This window comes from Lissotriton helveticus, chromosome 7 (assembly GCF_964261635.1).
Source record: "Lissotriton helveticus chromosome 7, aLisHel1.1, whole genome shotgun sequence".
NCBI classification, from domain to species: Eukaryota; Metazoa; Chordata; class Amphibia; order Caudata; family Salamandridae; genus Lissotriton; species Lissotriton helveticus.
Genome location: NC_136068.1, coordinates 1,549,389,683 through 1,549,406,954, shown reverse-complemented (window position 1 = coordinate 1,549,406,954; position 17,272 = coordinate 1,549,389,683). Strand labels below are relative to the sequence as shown.

The 17,272-nt window shown below is 44.1% G+C and overlaps 1 protein-coding gene across 2 annotated transcripts in view; it reads left to right on the top strand.

The window, feature by feature from the left end:
* The window catches only part of PPP1R12C (protein phosphatase 1 regulatory subunit 12C), a 1,267,429-nt gene that overhangs the window by 437,737 nt on the left and 812,420 nt on the right, over window positions 1–17,272 (top strand). For both annotated transcript variants that reach the window (XM_078655015.1, XM_078655016.1), the window contains exons 6-7: window positions 3,329–3,403; window positions 3,633–3,721. In XM_078655015.1, coding sequence (XP_078511141.1) covers window positions 3,329–3,403; window positions 3,633–3,721 — 164 coding nt within the window. The remainder of the gene's footprint in view (window positions 1–3,328; window positions 3,404–3,632; window positions 3,722–17,272) is intronic.

The window sequence follows — 17,272 nt, the reverse complement described above, 5'->3', positions numbered from 1 at the left end:
ACAGACGGACAACCCAACAACAATGTATTACCTCAACAAGCAGGGGGGCTCCAGATCGTGCACACTGTCTTGGGAAGCGCAGACAATCTGGAACTGGCGGCTGGCCAGAGACCTGACGATAACAGCGACTCATCTGCCAGGTGTGCAGAATGCTCGGGCAGATGCGCTCAGCAGGCTCGTTCAAGAAAACCTTGAATGGGTCTTAAACGACGTGTTAAGAGAAATCTTCGCAAGATGGGGCACTCCAGAAATCTATCTGTTTGCCACCACAGGAAACCGCAAATGCCGAGATTTCGCCTCCAGGTTTTACCAACCGGGGACGCTGGGGGAATGCACTGTGGATCAACTGGTTGAACAGCTTTCTCTACGCTTTTCCACCCATTCCCCTGATCCCGACAGTGTTGATTAAGCTGTCCCAGTCCCGGGCCATGATGATCCTCATTGCTTCGGAATGGCCTCGGCAGTGGTGGTTCACCCACCTCCTACACCGGTCTCTCCTGCCGCATCTTTGACTTCTGTGTCAGCCGGACCTTCTCACGAAGTTCGGAGGGCAGATGGTACATCCCAATCTCTCTGCGTTGAATTTGGCAGCATGGCTCCTGAGCTAGTGCAGTATGGACATTTAAGTCTCCCTCAGAACTGCATGGAGACATTAAAAGAAGCAAAAAGACCGTCTACAAGGACTTCCTATGCATACAAATGGAAGAGGTTCTGCATTTGGTGCAAGTCTAAGGGTGCAGACCCTACATCCTGCAAGGAGGATGTCATTCTCTCATACTTACTACATTTGGCTCAACCTGGCCTTAATTTTCATTCCATTAAGGTTCACCTAGCAGCTTTAACTGCGTATAGGAAATGCCCTTCACAAACTTCCTTTTTTCAAATCCCAGTCATCAAAGATTTTCTGAAGAAGGTGTTTCCTCCCATTCGGCGTCATTCGCCTCCTTGGGAGCTTATTGTGATTCTGTTTAGACTAATGAGGGAGCCTTTTGAGCCCATTCATAAGGCTTCTCTCCAGCATCTGTACTGGAAGGTAGCTAGAACATCGGCTTGCAGGGTGAGTGAGATCCAAGCTCTCTGTTGTCAAGAGCCCTATACTGTGTTTCATGCATCTAAGGTTGTCATGAGAACTCACCCAAAGTTCCTTCCTACGGTGGTGTCAGAGTTCCATGTGAATCAAACGATTACTTTGCCCACGTTTTTTCAACATCCTTTCTCACTGGCGGAGAGGTCCCTTCATTCCCTAAGGGTGTTGAAATTCTACTTAGATAAAACTAGAGATTCGTAGATCGTATCTATTTGTCAATTATGGATCTGTCAGGACTGGTCTTGCTACCTCTAAGCAGTCCATCTCTAGGTGGATTGTGTCCTGCATTCAACTGTTATCAGAAAGCTAACAAGACTAGGGCTCACTCTACCAGAGGTAAAGCGGCTACAGCGGCTTTACTCCATAACGTCCCTATGCAGAAATCTGTAAGGCTGCCACTTGTAAGTCAGTCCATACCTTTGCTAACACTACTGCCTGGACTCTGATGCCAGGGCAGATGCTCAGGTTGGGCAGGCTTCGCTGTGGAATCTATTTGTACAATAGTGGGGTTGTCGGTTTCTTCCACCGCTGGGGTTTGTTTTTTGAGGATGGGCTTGCTATTTTATTCACATTATTAGGACTATACACAGAGATCCCCTACTACAGAAAGTCGTTTCTTGCCTGTAACTCCAGTTCTGTAGTAGGGGTATCTCTGTGATAGTCGTAAGAAACCCGCCCTCCTCCCCAGTGGATGAAAAAGTATTATCATGAATGCAGCAGGCCTGGCTTTTTACACCTTCAAAAAGAACTGAAAGTAACTGGCCCTTGGCTGTGCATCATGGGGTACCGAGGGTCTCTGGAGGGTTCCTTAAAGGCAAGGTATCCATTTACAGACACATTATGCCAGCCTATGGGCTTGTCTGTCCAATCCTTCATCTCGATCATGAAAAAAGGGTCTCTGTGAAAGGGAGTTTCTCTGTGTGAAACTCAGCAAAATGATTAAATTTAATTGTTATCTGACTATATTTTTCACTTCAGGATGAAGTACTGGCCAGTGTAGCATTGTTGGTTTCACGCTGCATTATTTGTCTTTTATTTTCTCTTAAGTGTCTGCCGGATTGCAGAAGAGGACAACTTAAGAGACTATTTCTATTGAAGTGCTCCGGGGTCCACACACATGGACGAGGCTATTCACAGGATTATGACTATTGCAGAGATACCCCTACTACAGAACTGGAGTTACCCGTAAGAAACTACTCCTTGTGGTGCATTAGTTGGAGCCCCTGGTCCATATGTTCTTGCCAACTCCTTTTGTAATGCTGCAGTGGGTCTTCAATTTTACTCAAGTACTTGATGTGCACTCCCTTCGAACCCATGAACAGTTCTGTTTGTCGTTTTACCTTCAAGACCCCATTCCTCATCACCATAACATCGGCCAGGTGAATAAGCAAACTTCTGGCATCATCCATGGTGCCCTCCCCATGTACATCTTGCTTCCTAAACAAATTAGTCCTCTGGATCAAAGTGGTATTCCTGCACAAGGTAGTCACGCCATTCCACATAGAGCCAGCCATCACCGTGCCAGCTTTTTGTGCACCGCCTTATCCCTCCAAATAGGAATAATTGCCTAATTACCTTGATCCTGAACGGGCACTTAGCTTCTATGTGGACCGAGCTAGAGACTACTGACAGAAAGGCCAGCTTTTCAATGGTTTACCTTAGGCTAAGATAGGTATGATGTGAAAAGGAGGACCATCTCAAGATCTGCTATTGGTTAGCTAAGAAGGAGCCCCCTCCACCACCCAGGTTTGCCTTACTCATTCCACCAGAGCATAGGCTGCTACTACTGCAGTGTTGCACGTTGTGCCAATCATGGTCATTTGCCAGGCTGAAAATTGGCAATCACCGCATATGCTCATGAATTGTTACTGCCTGAATAGCCAGGTCCAGCAGGATGGGCAATTTGCTGCATCTGTCATGCAGGATTTCCTTGTCTGAGCCATTCTTTTGACTCGCCACCAGAGGAGAGTTGCAGACAGACACAAGAAAGAAGCCAATGTCTGATAGAGAGAGCACATATATAGGGGCCTCAATGTCACATCTGAGACAGGACTGAGCCAATGCAAAAAGGCATTTCTTTAAAGTTTCCGTATCTAGTCTGGCGCGTAGGGGAAGGTTGAATAGTCTGCCATTAAAGGTGTTCAAGGTGGTGAGTAACTTGTTCAATATGAACCTTGGTTTTGGGAGTGGAGCAGCTATGTAAGATCACTGCCAAGCTTGTATGATTTGTTATATTTACAGGGTCAGAGGCCCTGTGATGTTGCTGACGAAGATATCATAAGCCTTCTGGATGAGCTTCAGAAGAAGCAAGAGGATGTAAGTATACACCCCCTCCTATCTTCCTACTCTGATTTCCTTATTCACCCTGGAATTTAGCCCCCTTTTGCCTTTTATACGCTTGATATTCATATAATGCAAGAAAGATGAGGTGCTTGTTGCAGTACTTTGAATTTTCCTTCTTTGAGCTCTGGGTTGTTCCAGTAATTTCTTTTTTGGCTAGGATGTAACATAAGCTCTCAACAATCTTGCTTTAATCCTTTCCTAGCTGCGCAGTGAAAAAGAGGCACATTTGAAATTGTCTGTGATTGACACCAACATGGAACAGCAACCTATGTACACCAACAAATACAGGAGGTGAGTGCTGCTGCCATTGTGTTCCTATGTAACAGTGTATCATCCCTGCTCATGGAGCTCTTGGCAGTGTTTATTCAAGTGGCCAAAAAGCACTGTACATTTGAGCATTGTTATTCATCCTAGAAAAGATATTGTAACTGTTAGACCAATGTTATGTATTGCTTAAAAAGCGAGGTTTGTAGCTGATCATGATAGATGTGCATTGGTAGAGATGTGAGTCGAGTTTTAGGTTAATTTGGTATAGATGTTGTTAGCATAGGCTACTGCACATCACATGCTGTGCAAGGTCCTGCCATCTGGTGTTGGGAATAAATGTTGCAATTTCGTTTTCTTCTTCGAAGAGTTTTGGTTTCAAAGTGATACTTGCCGCTAAATCCAAAGTGCACCACTACACAGACCACTTTTGATTTATTTTTCCGCCATTGAGTGCTCCGGTACTATTGAACTTGAAAAGCTAAACTCCACACCCAATTGGCCAGTCTTCCGACTACTTCTAAAACAAATTCCATTATGCTTGGTAACGATGTCCCCACCCAAAACTGGAGGTTTCAAAACATGCAGTGAGTAAAGGAAAATAGATGTCGCTGATGGTACCACCCTAGCTGTGTCTAGACTCTGGCAACGGCTTGAGGTTGTGTTGCAAATGTGCCCTCGTTCACCAAAAGGCGGTCCAGGACTAAGGCGAGGCAGTATGTCGCTGTATACAGGGAAAGGTTGGGGCCTTTATGTAGGTCCTACACCAAGTCATGGGCGTGGACTCCCGAGGCCCTTACCTCAAAATGCTCAAATTCACAACGTACAAAAGCTAAGCGGAATTCAACCCCATCCTGCCACTCTGAATTCAAAGAGAAGGCCATGATGTAAATCCTTCACGTTTGAAAAATCTGGTTGTAGAGCTGATTCCTGATAGAAGCCTTCAAGGAGGCCAGGTTGCTGATTTTTGGTGTGCTTCCGGTTCCCTCTACCATGCCTTTTGGCCCCAAGTAGAACTGTAGGGGACGCCAGTCTATTATCTCTGGCAAATCGTCCTCTGTGCCTTCTGACCCCTTGGGTCCCGCTTCAGTCCACGTACTGACACTGGTACAGTCTTCCATTCCAGCCCCAGGACCTGCGCTGGTCTCTTCTACGTCAACTCTGGTGTTGACTCTGCTGGTGCCAAATTACAATCTGGTACTGATACAGATGTCTGATACTGAGCTTCGGCACGACCAGTGTCATGCTTTAAGACTACAAAAGTGTAACCTATTCTTATATACCCGGATTGTGACCTTGTACCTCTAGCTAGCAGGGCATCCTTTATCTTTTTGACACTAATTCTGTTCATGGGACAACACATATCGCATGCATGCTTCTTAACATTGCTAGGTTAATCCCAGTGTTCTTCAAGATCCCTCGACAGTACCGCCTTCCAAGGTGTGGAATTTGTAAAATTATCTGATTGTCCTAGGGACGAAATGCCACTGAAATCGACAAGTACTAAAAAGAAATCTACTTGTCCCACCTATCGATAACATCAATCACAAGGGCCAACACACATCTTTGCCCAGTATACAGCTTTAATATCTTATCTGTATTTGGTTGTGGTAAGTTTAAGTTAATGTTTTCAGGATGGTTTGTATGTAGATTGGTGAGTGGATATAGATACAGCATAACTTGAATATATGTACCATTAAGGTGGTAAATTACTTGTGGGCAAGTTTATGCCAGGAGTTGTCAAGTTTATGTACGTGCGTAGCTCAATCTGGTTGTGCTGCTGAACGAGAAAATACTGAAACAACTTAATGCCTGGTGACATGATATGCACTGGATGGTGATAAAAGTTGTGTCTAATATGTACTGCTGATATGATATGATGAAGGGGATCAGTTCACGAAGACTGGTGTATGTAGGGATGTTAGTTGTAATGAGGCACAGGTAGAGGAATGCAACCTCCAGTCAGGTGACCCGATCCCACGACTTTCTGATTTGGCCTAAGGCATCCACAGAAGTAGAACAAGGAATTGCTGTGATGCATTAAAGGCAATAAAGCATGAGGTGCAGGACCTCCCTGCTGGGGAGGGGTACCTAAGCCCTGTGTCCTCTGGAACCTAAGATGCAAAGCAGCGTCCATCTCTCATCACCGAAGTGTCATCAGTGATTTCCGAAAAAGGACGGGCTGATACGGAAAGTAGCATGCATAAATATTTTGACTTAATATGGCCCTTTGAAACTGCATGAGGAAGAGGAGTAGAGAGTAATTCCCTCTCACAGCCATTATTGGCATATTGGTGAATTCACTGCAGAGGGGCTGGAACATTTTCCTCATAGGCCTCCATTATGTCGGCATCACTCTAAGACCGCGATACTCAAGGTACAGGCGGGGGGAGGGGGGTGAGATGCCCTCTTGACCTTTACATGCGGCCTCCTGAGGACTTGTCTGCTGTTTACTCAACGCAGCAATAACATTAAAAAATATATATATAATATATATATATTTGTGTGTGTGTGTGTGTGTGTGTGTGTGTGAGTTTGTCACTCAACTCCTTAACCTCCAATAGCGAAGACGAGGGAGCCTCAACATCCTCAATCACCTCCAGCATAGGCAAAAACTACACAGTGGTGGAGGAATTGGGTTTTGTAAACGAGGACCGGCGCTACTCCCTGCGCTCCCGGAATCCTCAAAACCAGGCCGGCAATCAGTCAGCCAGCGCAGGCGCACAAGGCGGAGGATTCACAAACAAAAATACCTCGCAAAGAAGAACCAACAGGAATTGGCGCAAATAATTGACACTGTTGATAACACCGTCATCAACCTCACTGACACTGCTATTTCTAAGGCGGAAGAACAGTTGTTATCTCTTGGCCTTTCTTATTGTCCACCCAATAGATTCTCTTATAATCAAACTCGGATAGATCTCTACAAATTTGTACGAAAAATCAAACTCATCAAGTACTTCAAACTTGAGGCCAGACGCAAACAAGGAGTGACAAGTGAAATCTCTACCAACATGGCACCTCAGCTGCAAGTACATGACATCGTCGGCCTGCAAAATCTATATGACCTAGCTTTTGATGACTCCTCTCAACCTGCTCCAACTGTTAGCCAGGTGGTCAATGTGAATCGTACAGTACCTACACCCTTTAAACCGAAATCGACATTCTTTCCACTGATGCCACGTGATGCTGTGGATATTTTCAGTGATCGGGTCATCATTGAACTTAAAGCCCTTAACAGATCAATTTTGGGCAAACACAGACAAGTTAAGTACAATGACCAGCAATATAACTTGCTAATCAACAAACTTAAATCGAACCACAATGTGATTGTTAAGAGTGCCGATAAGGGCGGTAATACTGTTCTGTGGAAGACTTCTGACTACATTGAGGAAGCTCAGAGACACTTATCTGATTCTACCTGCTATATTTTGTCATCTCAATTTACTATGGTCCAAAGCCAAAATCAAATACGCAAACAACTGAACACTTGGAAGAGACTTCATCTTATAACCAAAGAGGAGTGCAACTATCTCACAAAAGACCACCCTGTTACGCCTTGTTTGTACTTCTTACCTAAAGTTCACAAATTGGTCACCCCTACACCAGGCCGTCCCATCATATCGGCCATAGGGAGTATGACAGAGAACATCTCTAAGTATGTGGATTTTTTTCTCCAGCCCCATGTTGCAAGTCTCCCTTCCTACTTGAAGGATACTACAGACTTCCTAACCAAGATCCAAACCGTTCAGTGGTGCAGTGATTTTTTGTTTTTAATCTTGGACATTGAATCACTTTATACCTCTATCAATCATCACCATGGTATTAGTGCATGTCAATACTATCTTAACACACGTGCTATTTGTTTCAGAGAACATAATGCTATGCTTATTTCAATGATCAGGTTGTGCCTAACCTCCAATTTTTTCCGTTTCCAGAACAACACCTATCATCAATTGCGTGGGGTGGCGATGGGCTCGTGTTTCTCCCCCAGCTACTCATGTCTGCATGTGGGTTGGTGGGAGGAGCACGAGCTCAGATCCACACACGCACATTGGTCATCTCACATTGAACATTATTGGCGTTATATTGATGACATTTGCATCATTTGGAGGGGGACGGAGGAAGAGGCCCTGTTATTTGTATCAGACTGTAACGGCAATTCTCTGAACCTAAAATTTACTGCCAATGTGAATGTGAATGAGGCGGAATTCCTTGATGTCCATCTTTATATCAAAGATGATAAACTTGAGACAAAATTGCATCGTAAAAGTACTGCGGGCAATTCCATTTTGCATGCTCGCAGTTCTCATCCATCACATACCATTCGCAGTATTCCGTATGGTGAATTCATCAGAATTCACAGAATCTGCAGTGATAAGGAGTCTCTTACAAGATGCCTTGAGGAATCTAGACAGCGCTTCATACAGAGAGGCTATTCCAGAGCCATCCTTGACCAAGCGTTAGCTAGGGCTTTACAAGTGGATCGTGCCTCGCTTCTTACATCCAGCGATCCCACTACTGCTAGCACTAACAGCTCACAGGATACCTCTCTTTGTACAGTCAGACTGATTACTACTTTCTGCTCACAGGAGCGTAAGTTAAGGCGCATCATTGGCACCGAATGGCCCATTATTCTGACTGATTCTATTCTTGGCCCTCTATTACCTGAAACACCTACCATCACATTTAGACGTGCGCCCTCTATGCGTGATGCTCTGGATAGAGCAGCACCAGAAAATCCACCAAAACCCAGCAAAATTAACAAAATGGGCTTCTTTAAATGTACATCTTGTCGTGCCTGTAATTTTGCCACCAACACCAATCAATATGTCACTGCCTTCAGTGATGTACCCATCCTGATCAATGAATATCTAACCTGTAGATCAGAGTTTGTTGTCTACAAGCTCAAATGCACTTGCGACTTGGAGTACATTGGGAGCACTAAGCTGCCCGTGCACCAGAGAATACTCCAGCATATTAGAGCCATTGTTAACAGTGACAGCAATTACCCTGTGGCTAGACATTTTGAGGCTTTTCATGATAAGAAAGTGAAAGATTTACAATACACTGTTTTGTGCTCGGTACCCCAACCAAGTCGGGGTGGTGACCGCGAAAGACTATTGAGACAGCGTGAATCACAGCTTATCATGTCACTTGACACCAAGGCCCCTAATGGTCTTAATCTGACGGAGGATCTGAAAAATTTCCTCTAAATTTTGCTCTATAATTGGTTTCGATTTTGGTTTGCGTCTGTTTTCTTTCAAATGACTGTGACTAATTTGGTTCTTGTTCTAGTTGCTGTGGCACTTTGTGGCTGATATTTATCAGCAATCATTATTTTGATGCTGTTTTGATTCTTGGAAAAATAATGTTTGTTTGATTCAGCATTTGTGTGAATCATACTTTTTGCTCTTTTTAGCACTTATTCATTTTGCCTCATTCTTCATTTTCTTTGTTTCTCTCTTTTTTCCTATTTCTTGCTATAATTTTTTGGGTTGGGCTGTTTCTCTTGTTGTCTTTTTTAATTTTTTATAACCACCTTTTCTTTAATTTGAGGTATATCTATATCCTATGTTTATCACTTTTTTGTTGCACTACATGACTTAAATGATTGTGGGGTTCATAGCTGATGTGGCAGTCTTCTATTCTATAGCAATGTGGTCATTTGTATTTCAGGCACCATGCCCTGACTTTGTTGACACTTTTGGTTAATTTTATATTTTTGACTAACCTTTTGCTCCTTTGGGTCCTATTTGTTTGGCACTTTATCAATATTTGGCACTTTGTCAGGATATTTGTTTGTGGCCCAATGTGGTACCTTTATTAGAGGTTGCGATTCGTTTAGTCTGTGTCTGCGCATATTCTGCCAGTCTTTTCATTGTTACATTTACCATCATGTGTCTAATTATTGTATTTTTTCCACATGCTTTATTGTTACTATTTGTTCATTTCTGTAACTGCCACCTTTGTCTTTGTATATACCATACGGTCATGCGTGTATCACTTTAAAATTCCCATGTGCACTATTTCTTTACCTCCCCCTTTTTTTTATTTTTTGGGCGTGTTCCCTGAAATAAGCCCCTCCCTATGCTTTGTATATATACCTACACTTTTTTTGAGTGTCCCTATGTGAACAAGCTCCCTCGTGGAGTGAAACGCGTTATTCCAAATTAAACGTTTTTCCTGCTTACTCACTGGAGTTGCTTCATTCTTGAGCCTTGCTGACCGTTTGATGGGGCGTTTTGAGGTCTGCACCCTGCCGTAGCCTGTCGTCTATTGACAGGATTGGGATCCTCTCTTCATATATATATTTATATCTATATATATACACAGCAGATCCCATTAAAAGAGCTGGTGCCTGGAAGTAAGTGAATTACGCTGTCTGTTGGCAGCCTGCTGACAGCGTTCTGGGTACTTGCATGCTTCAAAATTCTTGCCAAACGTGTTTCGAGAGCGGACTGCGCTCTTCTTCAGTGGCATCAGATTTCTGCACTGAGGCGCTAATAAAAATCACCTGCTTGTAGGGCGTGGCCTGACAGCTTGGCTTTCTGGTATATGAAGTCCCGAGTGGGAGCGCTTACTGTGCAGTCTGTGAAAATAGTAAAATCCCAAGTGGGTCGAAGTCATCCAGACCCCGTAGTGCTGCCCTGCTTTCTGGCTGTCAACGTGTGCATAGAGGGCGCCAATCTGCTTTAGCGCCCGCTCGCCTTCCATTCCTGATAAGCGCACAGTGGAGCCTGACAGGACCCGCAAAGAAGCGGTGGGCAGCTCTATTGCGACCGGGACAGCCGCTTAACATCCAACCATAGCAGATCCCATTAAAAGAGCTGGCTCCTGGAAGTAAGTGAATTACGCTGTCTGTTGGCAGCCTGCTGACAGCGTTCTGGGTACTTGCAAGCTTCAAAATTCTTGCCAAACGCGTTTCGAGAGAGGACTGCTCTGGCATCAGATTTCTGCACTGAGGCTATGAACTTGGGCAAGCCTTCACTCCTCAAAGCTGTAACCCTGATGAAATAAATACGAAGAGTGAACCTACCTGTTTGTGGCTATCCTGATTGGGCAACTGTTAGAGATGGATTTATGACGGCCGGTCCCGGTTGTGGGAGAAGCCCTGCCGCGTTGAGTGGACCGAGTGGGAGTCAAACGGCTGGCACTCCATGGACAGGAGGTCGTTTTCACAGGTGCCTTAAAGTGCAGCATTTTAGGAGGAGGACGCTTTCCTAACCCACTGTGGATCAATGTTTTAACGTCAGTCAGCGGGGAGCAGCTCACTGTAGCTTCACAAGGCACTACAAGTACCATTAGGCTCAGCGCGAGCCGACGCCCACTGGGGCGGGTGATTATTTAAATTTGGACTGCCATTGCTCACGCGCTGATTGGTGTTTGCCTCTGAAGAAATGCCTTGCGGCATTAAACGCGTCAGGCTATGAACTTGGGCAAGCCTTCACTCCTCAAAGCTGTAACCCTGATGAAATAAATACGAAGAGTGAACCTACCTGTTTGTGGCTATCCTGAATGGGCAACTGTTAGAGATATATAGATATATAGATATATAGATATATAGATATATAGATATATAGATATATAGATATATAGATATATAGATATATAGATATATATATAGAGATATATATACACATATACATATACATACACAGTAAGCACTTATTTAAAAGGTTAGTTGCAGTTAAACACAAGGAAGTAACCTGGCCCTTAACTTTAAGAACACCTTCATTTTAAAGACCTCAAATTTGTAAAAAATCGTTTTTTGTTTTTTTTGAAAATTCTAAAAAGTATTTTTCATTGCTGTGTATTACCATTTCACCATAGTAAATCATATTATAAAAGTGCATTCAGAAGTATTTTTTTTAAAGTGTTAGTTTTCAAACATGAATTTAGAAACGTTCATGCTTCCCACCCTGAGAACAATGCCATTAGTTATTACATCCAAACACAGGAGATGGTTTTGTACAGCTTGGATCCTAAAGTCATGTATTTTGAGATCCTCTTATATGTGATAATGAAGAAAACACACTTTGTGGCCCCTGGGAAAAGGTTTCTGGGTACCCATGTTCGAAGAGAAATGGAAGGTTCTCCTTTAACCCGTTGACCGAGGCTGGAATTCCGCTGCGTTGCGGGTGATTTATGACTGGGCGTGGTCAGTACAGCCCCTGGCCGTCCTCCGGCACACCCCACCGTGACCGACGCACGGAAAAGGTTAAAGCCACCTAGAGAAACAGAGGGCTAATAAGGGAGCATTAATAACTTCTCAGGCACTCTTTACTGCAACGGAAGCTGCAAAAAGCTCCCTCACAACTGAGGAGCTTATGGGCGAATCTGAAGCTCTTTCACACGTGAGTTCCCAATGTAAATTCCCTCTCCCGGTGTTGAAAAACATCTTTCACTACGAGAAGGTGCTCTGAATGATGGCTCTAACACAGCTGTGAAAAAAAGCACATGGAGAACTTCCATAAGGGAAAAAAATTAACCCTTCTCGTAGTCACTAATACGACTGAGGGTAGCTCATTTACGGAGGAGCTAATACATTTTATTAATATGGAATATTTCAGTAGTGTATTGCAATAGTAGAATAAATAGTGATAAATGATGTATGTGAGAACCAGTCTGAGCAACAAAAAAAAAGTTTTAAATGAATGCAAACTATTTTGTATTTAAACATTAAATTGTGTTGTCTCTATTGGTCAGTGATTGAAGACCCTGAATATAGCTCACAGCATTTAATGCTTTTTTTAACACTATGATCTCTTCGGCTCCGCAATATGATTTTGAAGCAAATTATTTTCCAATTCATAATTTTTTTTCACTTTTCTCACAGGAAAATATTTAGGTACAGACACATACTACAGACAGTTTCTCTGGCAGACTCACAAAGCCTCCCTGCAGAGAGTGACACCCACACAGACTAGCACTGATACACATACCCTGGAACAGAGCACACATCATTGAAAAGAATGAGAAACCCCCTTTCACAGACACACAGTCTGCAGAGAAACTCTCTGCAGACACATACTCGGGCACAGAGACAGACCTTGAGGTACGTACACGGGCACAGAGACACACACACCTTCCCCCTTTTGTGCACACAGCCCAATGCAGACGCGTGTACCCCTGTACACATACACTCAACCCTGCAATGGAAAACACAGGCACCCTCCAAATACGCACAATTCCACCCTTCATAATCTGCTGATAACACATACCTTACAGAAATGCGAACCCTGTAGACTAACACACATACACACAACCTGCAGAGACACTCACACTATAGCAAACCCATTCAGCAGGCCTACCAAAAAGCAAAACACTTCCCAAATGGTATATTTTGTTACCTGGTCAGTGCATGATGTCAAGCAGTTGAATTAAGTGTCATTAAGGTAGACTTGCCTTCTGGAGTTAACATATGGAAAAACGAAGGGAGCAATGTAGTCTAAATCACCAAACCTCTATTTAAGGTTTTGATTCACTCTCTAACTGGTTAACAGGCGATGCCCTGCTGGTTTAGGACTGGTTTACTGCAGGTAGTGGAGTTCATTCATTTTGGCAATTGTAAAGTCAATCAATAGCCTTCCAAAGACGATTTGTGAGGGATACTGTGCTGCAGTAATTATCTCCTTATACCTTGCACAGAAACCTATGCCCCCTTTAGAGTCTGAGTATTGGTCACGGGCATCAGCGGCCTGGCAGGAGCAAATGTGTGTGTAAGGGCATGGGTCAGAGGGGAAAGAATGAGCGCAAGAGCATTAATTGTTACATGAGGGTAGGAAACCTGATTAGGAGGGAAAAAGAGAAACATCTCCAGCGTGCCTGGGGCGGACATTGGAGCCCTGTTGAAAGAAAACATCAACAGAAGGAGCTACGAGGGCAGGTGTCAGAAGCCCTGGAGGAACTAATAGCTCGGGCAGAGCCACAAACGTCAGACCCAGCTGCAACAAGAGGCCTGCCGGAGACTCAGTCATAAACATTCCAGGGGAGAGCAAAGAGATTAGGTGTGGAGAGAACTTCTCCCAGCACCCCAATCGTTTACCAGCTGCTTCTGAAGGTATATTCTACAGAAGTGAGTTGTCTTTTCCCTCCATCTCCACCGCCTCACGAACGGTTTGTGGCGCCTCCAGGCCAATAGTAACACAGTGCCTGGCCCTAAACACACCATCACAGCAGGAATGCAGTTTTCTGGAAGATGGGTTTACGTGTTTCCTGGGCCAACACAAGGCTAGAATCTTGGTCTTCTAGTCTATTACAGGCCTTGATACTTTTCTCAATCTGATTGAATTTCATGATGCCTTTTGATTGCCTGTTAGCACAAAAGTGCTACAGCTTCATCCTGCTTATGTTTAGTTATTATCTCGGGCAAAATGCACATTAAATCTTTTTGCCTTTTACAGAAAACCACATGCGTCGGGCGATATTAATTCCTTCACTAGCTAGAAGGACTCTAGATCATCCACAAGGAATCCATCAAACACACAACATAAACAAAGAACACCACCACCTTCATGGAACCCTTGCACTTCAAGCTGCAAATCCCTGAAAAATTCACCCTGAATGCAACCCTCGCCTACTGACAAACCTGTTCCACGAGCCACCTTTACCAACTTCATTTCTGACTGTCACACCAAGTAGCATGGACTCCAGATTCTACCTTCTCCTCTGTGACCACAAATTTCACTGGAAGGCCGAAACGGCCCCTGCTCTACAGCGCTCCTCGGGAGCTTGAGCAACATTTGACTCACCCAGCTCGTCACAGAACCAACACACTGCAGAACACATACTGGACCCCATCTTTACAAACAACAGCATCAAATGATGCAACTCCACCTCACAGCTCAGACCGACCACTCCATCATTCACTTCCAAATCCACACACCTCACATCAACACCCCTACAAGGTTCAGCATTCCAAGCCACTACTGTTGCAGTATCACAGAAGTAGACAGGCTCAGCGCCCTCAGCACTACAGACCACACAAGAAATCTAGGGATTTTTGTAGATGACAAGCTCAACATGACAGCTCAAGTCAACGCAGTGTGCACCTCCTGCTTCCACATCTAATGCATGCTATGAAAAATATTCAAATGGTTGCCTCAGAACACCAAACAAACTGTCACGCAAGCACTCCTCACCAGCAGGCTGGACAACAGCAAAACTCACTACGTCCTAATTTCCAAACAACTCCTACATAGACTCAAAGCCATCCAGAACGCATCTGCTCGAATCATACTCTACCTCTCACACCACACCACATCACATTGCACCTCAGGAAACTAAACCGGCTCTCCATTCAGAAGCACAACCAATTGGACCTTCACACACATACAGAGCCCTACACAACACAGAATACCTGAATAGATGCATACTTTCTCCAAACCACGAGACACCTACGCTCTGCCTAATTCAGTCGTACACACTTTCCACAAAAGCACAACTGGAGGTCGCTCATTCTCCTATATCACACACTAGACTTGGAACGACCTCCCTCAACACATCAGAGCTGCCTCCTCACTTGAGTTCTGCGAGAAGCTGAAGACCTGGCTGTTAATATAAGCACATTGGAACGTGCACTTGGATACCCTTGCAGAGGATTAGTGCCCGATACAAATCAACATAAGCATACTGAGCACTTTAAAGAAAGTAGAGCCACAGAGAGCTTATTAGGACTTTTGACCCCTGCCGAGCTGTTTCCACACCAATTGAGAACCTTCAGAGGCTATTCCAGAGGGCTGGCATATAGCCAGAGATAGCCTCACCCCAGTCCCTTAAAGGCTATGGAAGTGGTTCTGGACGGTAGAGTGCGGGCCAGGGCATTATCTGAGGTCTAAGGTAGGGCTGGAGCATTTTCACTTTGTCATGCTCTCTGGCCTCACGGGCTCCCCTTCGATGTTAACGAAATTGGGGAATAAGGTTACTGCCAACCTTCAGAGATCTAGGATATCAGTTTTTCCCTACCTAGACTCTGTCGCTGACTACCTCCCTTATGACTGCGAACCGCCTGACATTGTTGGGGTTCACTATCAACGAGCTGAATTTATACCGACTCCTTAGCAGGGGCTTCCATTCATTGGATCATTCCTGGTTACAGTGCAGTTCTGGTCCTTTCCTCTGCATCAATGGGCCTGGGACATTTGGTCTATGATTCCGATGTTTTAGTCTTGATTCCTTGGTGAGAGCAATTTTAAAGCTTCTTGGCCTTTTGCATCTTACTTGTCAGGTATGCACAATAGCACATGTGGCCACTGCATTGGAATCTGAAGTTCCAATGTGCCCAGTGTCAAGGAAATCTGACAGATTTCTTCCAGTTCTCAAAAGAAGTGGCTCACTATCTGAAGTGGTGGCTGCTCAAATGCAGTTGGTCCAGCGGCAGGCCTCTCTCCCTTTTCTACTTGGAGATTATGGTAGTAGTGGATGTGTTCCCTGCTGGACTAGCGATCTCTCTGGCAGAAGTCCAGTTGGAGCTTAAGGCCATTCATCTGTCTCTGAAGCCCTTCCTGACGTTAATCAAAGGAAGACCGGTACAGGTTGTCGCCTCTCTTGGGCCAGAACTAAAATCTACTGCAAGAAGCACTGTAAATGAAGCTTAGCCAAGCGCTACCTTAGGAAAAAAGACTTTGGAACAGGCACCAAGAAAAGTAGAATGTCATCAGGTACCACACGCTATGGTTCCTTTTTAATTGGACTCCAACACGGATGCTTTCTGCTGCTGTGACTCCTGATTTTCTGGCACGCATCTTCTGTGGCAAGTCTCATACCCGGCCTGATACTTCCGCTATGGCACACTGTAACCCTGACAAGGCAATTACACTTCTACCCTTCCATTGTCCTGATGAAGCCCAAATGTGAAAGGGGTGATACTCGTCCTCCTTTTCAGTGGAGGTGCTTTCAAATTTAGGACGCACACTGAAGGAACAGAGGACTAGTGGGTCCTCATTGTGTGTACTTGCCATAAAGACTGCCTCCTAATGTGGACTGGTGACTTACCTTTGGAAACAGCTGCACAAGTTCAAAACAAATGGAAGACTGAAGCAAAGTTTTTATAATCTGTATTTGCCTGCCCACAAGCTTCCAAGAATATTGTGTTTTTATGATGTCCGTGAAAGTTGTCATTCATGTATTGTTTTTTATATTTGTGTGTGTGTGTATATATATATATATATGTGTATATATATATATGTATATGTGTATATATATATATGTATATGTATATATATATATATATATATATATATATATATATATATATGATCAAGCGTTCTTGGTAGCACAAAACACGTCATGTCGACTTACTGCACAAAATAAATTAATTTGCACAGATTTGGTGGTGTGTATCCGTTTCCTTGCCTGAGGGACGACGGCGTCAGGAGATTGGAACCTTTGGATATATGGATATATATATATATATATATATATATATATATATATATATATATATATATATATATGTGTTCGAGGCATGTGGGCGGCTGAATTCATATCTTGTGCATAGATCGCCGCCTAGTGTTGGGACCGGATGATTGCACATTGTTGTCCTGGAAGAGTCTTCGAAGTATCACGAGATAGGTG